The sequence below is a fragment of the Acartia tonsa genome, chromosome 13 (assembly GCF_053477335.1).
Source record: "Acartia tonsa isolate MP-2025a chromosome 13, ASM5347733v1, whole genome shotgun sequence".
Taxonomy (NCBI): Eukaryota; Metazoa; Arthropoda; class Copepoda; order Calanoida; family Acartiidae; genus Acartia; species Acartia tonsa.
The window spans coordinates 4,567,672-4,581,748 of NC_137272.1; the positions used below are offsets into that span (position 1 = coordinate 4,567,672).

At 34.9% G+C, this 14,077-nt stretch overlaps 1 protein-coding gene across 1 annotated transcript in view; it reads left to right on the forward strand.

Annotated features, from left to right (window-relative positions):
- Nucleotides 1-14,077, forward strand: part of LOC145303805 (uncharacterized) — a 36,803-nt gene that overhangs the window by 2,345 nt on the left and 20,381 nt on the right. Inside the window, exon 2 of the mRNA XM_080145425.1 lies at nt 778-879. Coding sequence (XP_080001551.1) covers nt 778-879 — 102 coding nt within the window. The remainder of the gene's footprint in view (nt 1-777; nt 880-14,077) is intronic.

Sequence of the window (14,077 nt, forward strand, 5' to 3'; positions counted from 1 at the left end):
TATACCTTTTAAAAATAGGTTAAAAACAGTTTAATGACAAATGTACTTTTATGACAAATGTACCTTTATGACAAATATACTTTTATGACACACATACCCTTATAAGAAATGTACCGTTATTACAGATGTTTTAATAACTATCAACTAATGTTTTTGTGACCTTTTATTAGAAATGTACATTAATGAGAAATGTACCTTTATGACAAATATAATTTTATGACAATCATACCTTTATGACAAATGTACCTATTTGACAAATGTACCCTAATGACAAATATTTTAATAACAAATGTTATTATGACATGTGTTCCTTTTATGAGAATTGTACCTTTATGACAAATGTATGATAAGTGTACATATGTTTTAATGATAAGTGTATTTAAATGACAAATAATTATAAACCTTTCCTTAACCAACAAGAACCTACATTTTAGAGAAGCCAATTCAATTCAGCGTTTACAGAGATCCTTTGTTAACGACAAAGAGACAGACTAATATACATCTTTTTCCTTTGATATAAGGATTTCAAACTATATGTATATTTATCTTTTTATCCTTCCCTCGATCAATATCCATTCATCAATCTGAATTTCATACCACCATTTTATAAAAATTAAATTTGTTATGGAACCAATTAAAAGTTATAATGGATGCATTTAAATGTTGAGAACATTATTTTATTAACTTTATGACATTATTACCAATTACCATTATTATACTCCAAAGTTTTAACAGGTTATTTTTCTGTATATTAACTAGTCAATGATTATTGCATAGGCGATACTGCTCTGGATACTGTTCTTTATGAACATCATTCTGACTTGGAGAAAGATAGCATAAAAGAAAGAGAAAAAATAGCAAAAATACTTGAAGAACATGGTAAGGTGATTTAATTCAACATTTACATTTTTTGGTTGATCAGTATAGTGAAAGGTGCTTAGAAAATGTTAAGATTTGATTATCAGATAAGAAATTTTTACATTCACACTCCCTTCAAAATTTGATGTTCTAGTAAATTTAAATATTTTAAATTTTACAAGTAAATTTTTTCATAAGAAACTCCCAGAAAGCTTTCTCAATATGTTTAAAGTCCTTTCTTCTCAGAGATCAATATCATTGTTGGCACCTGCTACTTGGAGTGGCCCTGGCGCAGGCTCTATTTCTGCTAGTATGTCCTCTCTTTATTTTGTTTTCAACTTCTGAAACTATACAAGAGCCATTCAAAATAAGATCTCATAAACCTAGTTTGAGTGTCCCCTTAATGTTGATGAGATGCTTGATGAGTTTATTATTGATCTGTAGGCCAATCCTGAAGAAGCCATTTTCATTAATATCCAATGCACTCAAAGACTTTAAAGTGTTCACGAAGCTGGGAAAAAGTTGATATATGTCACTGATTAATGTTTTTTAAGAGTACTATTTTGAGAATTAAGTCTTAAATACTTCCCATTTAAAAATAAATCAAACTTTAAAAAAACGAATTTATTCCCTTGAAAACATTGTTGTATTTTGAGTTTTATTGTACATATCTTAAAACCTATCAAAATTGACAAATAACAATCTTTTTGTTGAAGTTTACTTGCAAATTTAGAGTAGAATAAATTCTTTTGTTACATACATATAAAACTAACCAAAAAAGTTTGTAATTTCTTTTTAAGGGGAGATTAAACGATTTCTACCGATAATCAAAAATATATTACCATATATGGGTATAAGGTCAGCTGATTTTTTGTTGGTATAAATGGTACCAACGGATTTTGTTAAGTTGAAGTATAGAAACCAAACATTACTGAATATTGTAAAAGTCGCAGTCCCTTCAGTGTATTTTAAGTTGTAAGTTTGGACCAGTACTGGAAAATTTCAATAGCTATAAAAAGTATATAATTTTATTCCCATAACTGAAAAAACCTGTTATTTTATTTCAATTTTTGTATAGGTTTATTGCTTACTGACTTGATTTATTACCTCAGGAACCATCTTTACATTGTGTTTAGGATTAAAATAAAAGCCTTGCTTTAATTAATGTACATCCATAAATAACAGATTAATATTAAAAGAATATGATTTGTGTGCTCTTTATCTTATTCCATGTTTTGAAGTATTAAACAATCAAGTTCTGTGGAGTCCATATCAATGTTTGTGTGTGTGTGTGTATTTGATTTAACCTGGCTGTACTCAGAAAACGCTTATAGCAAAATTAATTCATGTTTTAAAGATTGTTTCTTTTAAATATATTTTATAGATTTTAGTTAATTAATCAAATATAATCTAAGCAAGAATTTTACCCCAAAATAAAAAAACCATATTATCTAAAAACTTTCTCAATCTATAGTAAAAACTTTAAAATCCCCCAATTATGTGGGGGCCTAATTGTATTTTTAGCTCTGCAGTATGTTGAAGCTTTTTTAGCAAGTAGTAAATATTGAGATAGGATGAGGGTGCTATCATCGACAACTATAGATAATGAGGGGGGATGGAGAATGGAAGAGGGAAACATGAATGGCCAATGTGAGTGAGTAAGTGTGTGTGTGTGTGTATAATACAGGTATTTAATTAAATTCGACACATTACGAGATTATTTTACGATGATAAAATGCTTATTTTTATGTAAATATTATATAAAGACTGCTATATTTTATGCTGAATATCTGCAGCAAATATTATTTGTTTATTCTATTTAAACATTTCAATTCTTAAATATCATTCTTTCTACAGATTTAAACAATTTTTCTTTTGTCACTATACCTGCATAAACAAAGCGGTATTTGGTTAATGATTTTATAAAATAAACCCAACTTTTTCATTACATTTTAGAGAAAGTTCAAAGATAAATATTAATAGAGATATATTACAAAAATATTTTCTAAGTATCAATTTTTTTGTTTTTATCTGCAAGCGAAGAAATGGCTTATTTTCTCTTAGTTTAATTCTTGCTCAGATTTTAACATTATTTTCATGTGGAAATACTCTCGGCATTTTAAACTGATTTTTTTCCAACTTAATTGAACTTTTAAGGCATAATTCTTTGAAAATTACTTAAAATATAAAAAAAGGTAAACAAAAATGCATTTTGAAAAATTAAATTCGCGATCACTTTAAGATGGTAATTTTTGGCTGTATTTTATTTATAATTTTTTTTATAAAGGATTAAGTTGCTAACTTTGTTGGCTTCTCCCTACAACTTTTTCACCATTTTTTATGAAGAGTTGCAAACATGTTTCTGCAAGATGGCACAGTGGGATCTTTTGCCAAAAAACGGGACATTAAGGGTAGACAAAAGTAAACATCAATAAAAAAGCTTGTATTTGATGAAATGATGTAATTTCTTTTGCTTTAACTCAAAAATAACATAAATTTTGCTCCTGTTAACTTCTAATGTGCATTTGGTAAGTACGTCTGGCGGTTTTGGAGGAGCGAAGCTACCCTATTTTTAAAAAATCTACAAACCTTCATAACTTTAGTTAGGATAGGAATATTTAAAAAAAATAAACGTCTATATAAATATTTCTTCAATGCAAACAATGTTTGTGAACATGAATATAGCGTCAGGTGCACCCAGTTTGAGTCCCGGCATTTTTAGGTAGGTCCAGTATAAGTAAAATAGGACACTAATAAGGCATGTTTTCTAATGTTTTTTTTTACAGATATAAACAACAATAACATAATTTTCAAAACACTTTTGATTTTGTGTTATTACCTTTATTCTAAGTCTAGCTATCTTCATTTAAAGTTTGTATAAGAATATAAACATAATTGCTTATATTATATTCTCTCTGAAACGTATATTTATCTCTCTCTCTCAGACGCATGTATAATGTTTATGCAATATTATAATTAATCCCCGAATTTGAATTTCTGCTGAACCAAAACCAGTTAGAAATACAATTTTTTTCAGAACACATAAAATTTAGCAAATTTAATTGCTAAAATAAAAGTATTTATAAGTCATCTTTTTTAAGGACTCCTTGTTCCCTTAAATGTCCATTAAACACGCGAGAACGGCAAAAATTGTTAAAAATCACACCTACGGCGGCAAATAATGGCGAAACGGTTAGCCAGAGGCAAATAATGCATAAGTAAAGAAAGTTCCGCCTCTAAAAGTTAGAAAACATTGCAAAGATGACTTTGGGCTCTAAAATGACTCCTTCCCCCTCTAACGAGGGAAAATTTCAAATTATCAAGAACGAAATTGTTCAAACCATGCAATGTAAAATGCTCAATTACTCAAAAACGGCCAGGAGGCCCCAGGTTATGAAAACTGTTTTAAACACAATACATGTTGCATATCAATATTATTATTGCAAAACCCGGGGCATCCTGGCCGTTTTTGGGTAAAATGGAGAAAACTTATTTTTTGGGGTTAAAAATCTTAATATTTTTGGTGAAACTTTCTCACAAAATGTCAATTTACACCACCAAAAAAATATTTTTTAAAAATTTTTCTTTAATTAGACATTGGTACAGGTATCTGAAAAGTACCTCAATCAAAAATTATTTTTATAAGATGAACATAAATGTATTTTTTGTTGCTTTGAAAAAATTGTGTAAAAAAATCTGGAAAATCATCAAAACTGAAAAGAAATTTTTCACTACCTTTTTTAAAAATGGCATAAATCCGCAAAAAATGAATATTTTTTAAAAATTTCTTTTCTAGCTGTCTACTTACAGCCATTATTAATTCCTAGGATAGATAAAGTCAATTTTAAATTTTTTGGATGTCCCACTGAATCCCACTGTGGATGAGTCGTCGTCGTCGTCGTCGTCGTGGCGTTCTACTCCTTAGAGTACTGCCTCTCCACCCGTGCACGTGTCCTGGTGTCTGGCTAAATTCCTTTTTGAGACCTCTAGGTTGCAGTTCTGACAAATTGTTCTGGCTCCTTTAAATCTTCTGATTGTATTTTCCTGTATTTCTTCTCCTCCCCTGTTGCATGTTTTCCTATGTCTTGAAAAATTACTGCTAGTTACTTCTTTGTTACAAGAAATGCACTTTTTAAACCCTGGCCTTGTTGGAGCTGTTTCACAGGCTCCCATGTGGTTTTTCCGTGCCCCTTCTGATTTAAAAACTTCTCCACATGTGTCACATGAGAATTTCTTTTTGTTCTTGGATTCTTCATGTGTTCTTTTTCTATGGTTTGTCAACCCTGCTTTGCTTTTACATATCTTGCCACAGCTTTCACATTCTAGGCTCTCTTCTTCTCTTCTGATGTTGTTTCTTTCTCCTCTTTCTTCAGTAGAATTCTTTCCATCTTTCTTTTCCCATTCCTCTAGATGTTCGGTTCTTTCTCTCACTGTGGCTTTCCATTCTTTCCTGTCTTTACATAAGTTTCCAATCCTTGTGTGGTCTAAACCAGCCTCTTTGATAAGTCTTCTCCAGTAAAGAACAGTTTTACGTTTCTTACCTGGAACTTTTGGCCAGCTCTCCAGTTCTTTCATCCATCCAAGGCATACAGCTTTTGTTAACCTATCGTCATCCATTCGGATAACATGGCCTATTCTTTCAAGGACTCTCTTCTCTATCTTTACTCTAATGGATTTTACCTCAAGCTCATTTCTAATATCTTGCATATTAACACCTCGCTGCTGCATCTCCATTAGGGGTGGTTGATTTTTTCTGCTCCAGATGTATCTCAGTGACTTGTCCATGAATTGCTGTATCCTTTTTATCTCGCCCTTCTGCCATGATCTTGCTTGACAATCAAAGAGAGCCGTGCTCTCCACACATGCTTGTACTATTCTGCTCTGCATTTTCTTTGTCAGCTTTGATTTCTTCAATCTGTTCTTCACTAATCTCCATGCATTTCCTGCTCTTTTCAATCTTTGGTTTACATCTTCTTTGGGTCCCAGCCATGTTCCAAGCATTCTGATGTTTCCACTTTCTTCTGTTCCAAACACAACTTCTTCTTCTTTATCCTCATTGTTCCTTTCCTCGAATTTAGCCATAGCTTCTTTTGTTATTCTAACTCCTCTTTCTAGTTCTTTACGTTTGCCGGCCACAGAAGTATCATCAGCAAATAAACAATTACTTACTTTGACTGTGACAGCTTCAGAGTTCTTCTTTTCCCATCTACCTTCACTTGGAAAGGCATCTCCTGGAACCCAATTCATCTCAATCCCTACAGTTAGGTCATCATTCATAGCTGCTACTTTGCGGTCTTCATTTGCCATTCTCATAGATGCTTGGTGGTAGATGTTAAAAAGGGGGGGTGATGAAGGGCAGCCCTCTCTTAGCCCCCTTTCCGGGACCCAAGGTTCACTGTCCCCCTCCTTACCCCTCACTCTGTAGATGGTAGCTTCATGAAGATCTTTCAAGACCCTCAAGCATCTCTCTCCCATTCCATATCTTTCTAAAATACCCCAGAGAGCAGGTTTATTCACTCTTGGGTATGCTTTTCTAAGATCAAGTAGTCTGGCAACATATTCATCATCTCTTTCTAATACCTCTCCAGCGGCCTCCATTCTCTTCCTTAGATCTGCAGTATCTTCCTGGATTCTCACCATTATTTGGGTTGAATCTGCTGTTGATCTTCCAGTCCTGAATCCTGATTGTTCATCATCAAGTAGTTCCATCATCTCCGCCCATCTTCTCAGCCTGTCAGCTAGAATCCTGGCTAAGATTCTGCTCCCCATTGCCAAAAGACAGACACCTCTATAATTATTAGGGTTATTCCTGTCTCCTTTCTTAAACAGGGGGATGACTATTCCAATCTTTAGACTCTCCTCCCACTTGTCAGCTCCGTTCTCAAACATGAACTGAACCATCTCAATTATCTTGTTGGTAATCTCTGGGCCAGCTTTCATCAGGTAACATAGCCTAACGCCATCATCACCAGGAGATGAGTCTTTCATCTTCTTCATCTGTTCTAATATTTCTTCTCTTCCAGGTGTTGACTCTAGTATATCTTTCCATTGGTTTGCCTTGTCTGTGCCTCTAAGATCTTTAACTCTATTTACTGTCTCCTCTATTTCCTCAGGTGTGTTTTCAAACCTCACTTCAGAGACTTTCTTGAAGTGTTCTCTAAATTGGCTGGTATCTATGTTGGTTGTGTTTGTTTCCTTCTTGATGTCTCTTGTTCCAAGCTTTTTTAGAGTTTTGTACATTCTACCTGAATCTCCTCTCTCTCCTGCCTCCTTACATTCATTCAAGATGTTCTGCCACCATTCCTCTTCCCATTCTCTTGTCTTTCTTTTTAGGTCTCTTCTTGCTTCTTTGAGTTCATTCCTGCTTTCAGCTACATCTTCATTCTCATTGATGTCATCATTTCCTGCATTTAGTAGCGCGTTGTTTCTCCTTGTTATGGCTCCGTTTATTCTTGCTCTCAATATTCTAACTTCCTCATCTTTGTCTAGCATCCAAGGATTCTCAATTGATTTCTCCTGGACCCCACATACCTCTTTAGCAGCTGTGTTCACAACTTCTGCTATGGCATTCCAATTGGTGGTATCTTCATCATTCTCTTCATGATCAGCAAGTAACTCAGTGACTCTTTCCCTATACCTTTCTTGAATTTCTGGATTTTTAAGCATCTCCCATTTAATTTTAGGTATCCTTTTCTTGTTTTCTCCATTTCTCCACTTTTTAATCTTGCACTTAATTTTGATTTTCTTCGGCTTGTGATCAGATAGTGTGGCTTCCCCAACTGTTGATATTTTTATTACTGCCTTATGTCTCTGCTCTCTTTTCATAATAAACCCATCAATTTCATACCATTGTCTGTGAATGTTGCTAAACCAAGTGCCTCGGTTTTTGTGGTTGTAAAAACTCGAGACATGTACTAAATTGTTCTCCTCACACCATTCAAGAAGATCCGTCCCCATCCTGTTTGATGTCCTTAATCCAAATTTGCCGCATATTCCTGGTCTCTCCTCCCCACCTCCAACATGTGCGTTGAAATCTCCGCCTATTATAAGTATATCTTGTCCTCTTGCCCATTCAGAAAGTTCTATAATTTTCTCTCTTGTATTCTCTATTTCATCCATGTTCTGTCCATTATAAACAGGTAAGTAAGTTGAGATTAAAACAAGGCCTTCAATCTTGACACCTACAGCTCTCTCAGTTTGTCTTTTCTGTTGTCCTCCCTCTGTCCATTTTTTCAGCATTTCTCCTCTAATCATTATACCCGCCTTTTCTGAATGAATCACTGCTGTTACTTCTTCTCCTTCCCCTATCCATATGACGCCATTTCTTTCTGCACGAACTTCACTCAAAAGCACTATCTCCCATTTATTCTTGTTGACATAGTTGGCTACCATTCTCATCTTTCTCTTGTTAGCTGTTCCAAGAGACATTCTTTGAACATTCCAGGTGATAATCTCGATGTCATTTTCACTCCCTTTAGGTCTTACTGTTCTTTTCTCTATTCTTTTCTTGTATCTCCTTTCTCTTCTCGCCTTCTTCCCCTCGTCTGATTTATCTCTGCCCCTCAGGCCTGGGTTGGGGTGGATTGTTAATAATTTCAGTTTTATTTCCCCTCTGACAATATTTAAGCTCGATTTCCAGATCACCAGTGTGCGCGCCCGGGTGGGCACATGCCAATGTGTTTTTAAAGAGAGAGACAGCTTGGCTAGTTCTGCCCCCCTCTGTTGCCTAAAAAAGCGCCCGGTTCCGCCTCTCCTTCGAGAATCCTCCCCTGCTTGCTTTTCCGGCCTCCTGGAATTTTTGCCACCCCAGAAGGGTGTTCCCGCTGACACTTGACACGTACGTGTTCGGTAGTATTCCATTGCCGCCAGCCTGTGGATGGGTCATCATTATCATCTTCCATATCCTCATCATCCTTTTCCTCACCACCTTACAGCCATTTTTTGCTTTTTTTTATGCCATTAAGAATTGAGGGTGATGCACATTAATATATATGGATTCCATAAACTAAATGGCAGTGAAAAATAGAAAAATACATAGATTTCATTGCACTTTATGTTAAAAAGCTTTTACATTTCCTTAAGCAAAAAAGACAATTAGATAGTTTTTTGTTTAGTTCCTTTATATGAAACTTAAAATTTAAGGCTGGATCTAAATAAATCCCCGAAAATTTTATTACCAGGATTTCACTTTCATGGTTAAAAATGGAATTCCAATTTTTTGTTTTGCTCTAGTGGCGTGCACAGGAAAGTTGCAACAAAACCCGGTTAGGCGCGAGTAAAGAAACCATTCGGCATAGGTAACCGTTTTTGGCGTTTTTGGTGCTTTCCCCCGGCATTCAAGCCTGGTTTTGTCCTAAATACCCGGTTATTTGGCCCAAAAAATTTAAAATGTAATTTTTGAACGTCCAAAGTAAGTTGTAGAGTAGCTAATACTACGATACGATCCGCAATTGAAAACTACATAACCTAATGTAATTGATAGAGCTACAAGTAAGATACAAAACGATGTATATCACATTTAGTGTTTTGGCTATAGGTGCCACCCTTTTCAGTTAAAAAAGCCCGTTTCCTAGAAGTTTTAAAATTTTGATATTTTATGTGGACGGGTATCTTTACTCGCGCCGAGCTGGGCAATAAAAATGGCGGGTATCTTTACTTGGGCCAAGCCGGGCCAATATAGAACTTAAAAAAATCATATAAAAAATAATAATTTGAATAAAAAGAATACACAAATGAATGTAGTTGCCAAAAAACTTTAAATTTCACGAAAAAAATCACTAACTTTACTTCATAAACAAAAAAGTTAGGAGGGGTATTTTAAAATCACCTCGTTTTTCTTGGTTTTCAAATTTTGTTGAGCTATACCTGCAAAGGGAAGTAAGCAAAACTGCCTGCTCCAGGGGGAAATGAAAACCAGGGTAGTAGAGGGGGGATTCATACTGAGAATGATGCAATCCTGAAACTGAGAACTGTTTTTTTTCGGCATTTTCTGGAACCGGGCGTTAAAAGCCGGTTTGTCACTAATGGGTTAAGTATGTTGACTTTGGAAGATCATTAAAAAATATTAAGAACAAGATTGGTCCTTAAATGCTACCTTGAGGCACACCACTATCTACTTCTAATGGTTCGGAGTCAAATACCCCAAGATTACAAATTGAGTTTGATTTGTGCCAAAGATCAGCTCTTCTTCCTTATCATCATTATTTTTCTCTTCAAATGCTACCATAACTTCCTTAGTGACTCTAAGGCCTTGTTCAAGCTCTTTAGCTCTTCCAACGAAAGTAGTGTCATCAGCAAATAGAGAATTGTCTATTCTGATCCTCTTGTTCTCTGAGATTTTCTTCTCCCAGAGACTGGACCTAGTTTAAAGGGATCCCCATCTCCAGTCCTGTATCCTCTGCTTTTCTCTTTCTTTTCTTCATTGCTATCCTCAGTCCTGGCTGATGGTTGATGTTGAAGAGGGAGGGGGGAGGGATGGACACCTTTCCCTTAATCCTCTCTCTGGCACCCATTCCTCACTATCTCTTTCTCTGGACTTTACTTTTTTGACCCTGGGATAAGCCATTCTCAGGTCCAGTAATCTTGCAACAGGTTGTTCACCAACATCTAACTCCTCTCCTTTGGCCTCCAATCTTTTCCGAAGATCTTCAGTGTCTTCTTGGATTCTGATCATGATTTGAGTAGCATCAGCGATGGATCAACCATTTCTGAAACCAGATTGGTTATCATCAATAAGCTCCAGTTCCTCAGACAATATCCTGCTGCCCAAAGCCAACAGCACAACCCCATGAAAGTTATTAGAATTACTTTAACCTCTTTCTTGTGGAGTGGTATAACTAGACCAACTTTGAGGGAACTTTCCCACTTGTCTGCTCTATTGTTGAGCAAAAACTGTACCATTGTGACACTTTCATCCAAGATTGCATGCAGGATCTCCTCTCAGCAAATATCTTAGCCTGACTCCATCTTCTCCAGGTGTAGAATCTTTCATTTTATTCATCTGTTCAATAATTACTTCTCTTGACAGTGTTTCTTCCAGTCTGTTTGTCTGATGTCTTTTACTTCTTCAAGTATCTTATCAATTTCTTCTGGTGGGTTTTCAAATCTTTTCTCAGATACCTTCTGAAAGTGAAGTTTGAAATCCTCCTTTGTGAGATTGGTGTTAGCAGCAGCTGTTTTACTTTCTCTTTGTCCAAGCTTCTTCAGATTCTGTAGACTTCTCAGTATCATTCCTTTCTCCAGCACCCTTGCAATCCTAAATTATTTTCTCCCATCACACTGTTTTCCACCTTCTTGTCTCTCTCTTGATCTCTTTTTATTGAGTTTTTGACTTCTTCCCTGCTCTTAGTAATTTCATTTGCAAGATCATCATCTGGATTCTCCCTTTATCTTACTGAAAGCAAATTTCTCCTTTCCAATGCTGTGTTTAATCTAGTATTCATTCATTGCACCTCATCACCCTTTCCCATCATCCATGGGTATTCAACCTTCTTTTCTTCTCTGCCACACACTTTTTTAGCTGCTTTTATCACTATGTCAGTGATATTGTTCAAACTTGTGATATCAGCATCTTCAGTTTCATCATATTCCTCAAGCAGATCTTCAACTCTTCTCCTGTATTGACTGGCAATAACTTCATCATCCAATCTAACCCATCTGAATTTTGGTACTTGTTTCTTTCTTTCATTTCTGTTGTATTTTCTCCATTTTCTTACTAGGATGATCTTCTTTTGTTTATGATTAGATAGTGTTAAATCCCCAACAGTGTTAACTTTTTTGACGTTGGTATGTCTCTGTAACTTCTTCATAAGGAAATCATCAATCTCATACGACCTTTTCAAACTGTTGTTAAACCAGGTTCCTCTGTTCTTATGTCTGTTATATCTCTTAACATGTGCGAAGTTGTTCTGTTCACACCAAGCCAGCAACTCCCTCCCCTACTAGTTGCTCTCCCTGATGCAAAATTGATAGCATTTTCCTGGTCTTACCTCTCCACCTCCAACATGTGCTTTCAAATCACCTCCAACAAGAAGGATCTTCTCTTTCTTGAACCACTTGTATGTTCAAGGAGACTATCTTTGGCCACTTCAATCTCAGCCTCATTGTTGCCTGTTTATACAGGTCTGTATGCAGCTATAAGTACAGTTCCCTCCATTTTACAGAGACAGATCTTTCATTCTGTTTCTTCAGCTGCCCCTCCTTGCACCACTTCCTCAGAAGGTCACCACTCAGTAGGATTCCTGCCCTCTGAGAGTAAATTATTACTACCAGGGCTTCCTCTACTCCTAAAACATTCCACTCCATTATTTTCAGATCTTATCTTGCTGAACAGTACCGCGTCCAAATTCTCCTTTCTGACATGCTACATCTCTGGCTTTCCTTTTGTTATATGTGCCCAGGGACATTCTCTATTGTGAGATGCTCTTTCTTCTGTCTGTTAGCTTGCCTCTTCTCCTTCCTCCTCTTCTTTCCATTCTCCTCCACTTTCCTTCCTCTGTCTTATCTCTCTTATTTGGGCCAGGATTTGGATGGATTGTCCACAGCCTCCATTTGAATTCACCTTCCCTCTGCCCCATCCCCCCCTGGAATACTCCTCTCAACTCCCTCCCCAAAGCCAAAGTCATTGTATTGTCTTTATCATCATTTCCATAAAATATACTTTTAATAGACTCTAACATTTCAATTACCGAAATTAATCTCAATCTCTAGCTTTTAAAGGTATTCAGGTTGCCCTGGTCACTACCCCCTTAAACTACAAAGCTTTCTGCCACCTTCTGGTCAAATAAAGGACCTAGGAAATCTTCTGCAAATCCCGTATCCCTTATCCCTGTAATATGTTTGTACAATATATTTGTGAATTTTTTTATGTAGATTTCAAAAATGGTGTTAATTTTTAAAATTTTGATTATTTGTATGTTTTTTTTAAACAAAAAATTTAATCAAAGAAAATTAACTATTTTCCGCTCTCTGGACAGTTATAGATATTTTATGATAGATAGGATGTCTAAATCCCCAATCACTTAATATGACCAATAGGAATAATACATAGACACAATCATACCACAAAAAAATTTAATTGAGAGTTAACAATTTGACAGGTATTTTTGCAATGATTGATTAATACAACTTTCTTAAAATATTTGAATTTAGCTTCGGATAAAAGTTGTTTAGGGAAATTATGATGTCTAAAAACTGTATTAGTTTATTAGGATTGTTTATCTAATAATAATAAACCCATTGTATGGAAAATATTTCACCCAATTATCGCATAGTATCATAGTCATCTTTCCTCCTGTACAATCAAAAACATAACCGGTTCTAATCCACTGGATATCATTCAGTTTCGTAACCTTTACCCACTCTCCCTTTCTCTTGATTTCTCTCTTTCTCTGTCTGAAGGGGGTGATATTTTGTAGATTTGATTTGCAATTTTATTATTTAAATTCGGTTAAAAATTACATACAGTAAAAAAAGGAAAATAAGAATGAAAATATAAAGTTTTTAAACTTTTAGATTTAGATAAAAAAAGATTTATCTCCAAAATAAAACCATGTAGATTGCCTAGTTGGTGGTGGGGGGGGGGGGGGGTTGAAAGTTGGGGGAGTGTTCTATCTCACGGTTTTTTTCACTTTCTTGTCAAAAAGCTAGCTTCATAAAATAACGTTTTTTTTAATGTAATGTATCTAAATACACTAAAACAATTTTTTATTTACAAAGCTACCTTTTCACTAGCAGAAAAAAAAAATAGATTTTGAACACTCCACCCCTTCTTTCTCTTTCTCACTCTAAAACTCTTACACCTTTCCCCCTTTTCTATTCTCTCTCTGTCTCTCTCTCTCTCAATGCACTTTCTGAAAATTCTTAAAGTGATCGCGAATTTAATTTTTCAAAATGCATTTTCGTTTACCTTTTTTTATATTTTAAGTAATTTTCTTTGAACTTTCTCTAAAATGTAATGAAAAAGTTTGGTTTATTTTAAAAAATCATTAACCAAATACCGCTTTGTTTTATGCAGGTATAGTGACAAAAGAAAAATTGATTAAATCTGTAGAAAGCATGATATTTAAGAATTAAAATGTTTAAATAGAATAAACAAATATCATTTGCTGCTCATATTCAGCATAAAATATAGCAGTCTTTCTATAGTATTTACATAAAAAAAAGCATTTTATCATCGTAAAATAATCTCGTAATGTGTCGAATTTAATTATACATCTGT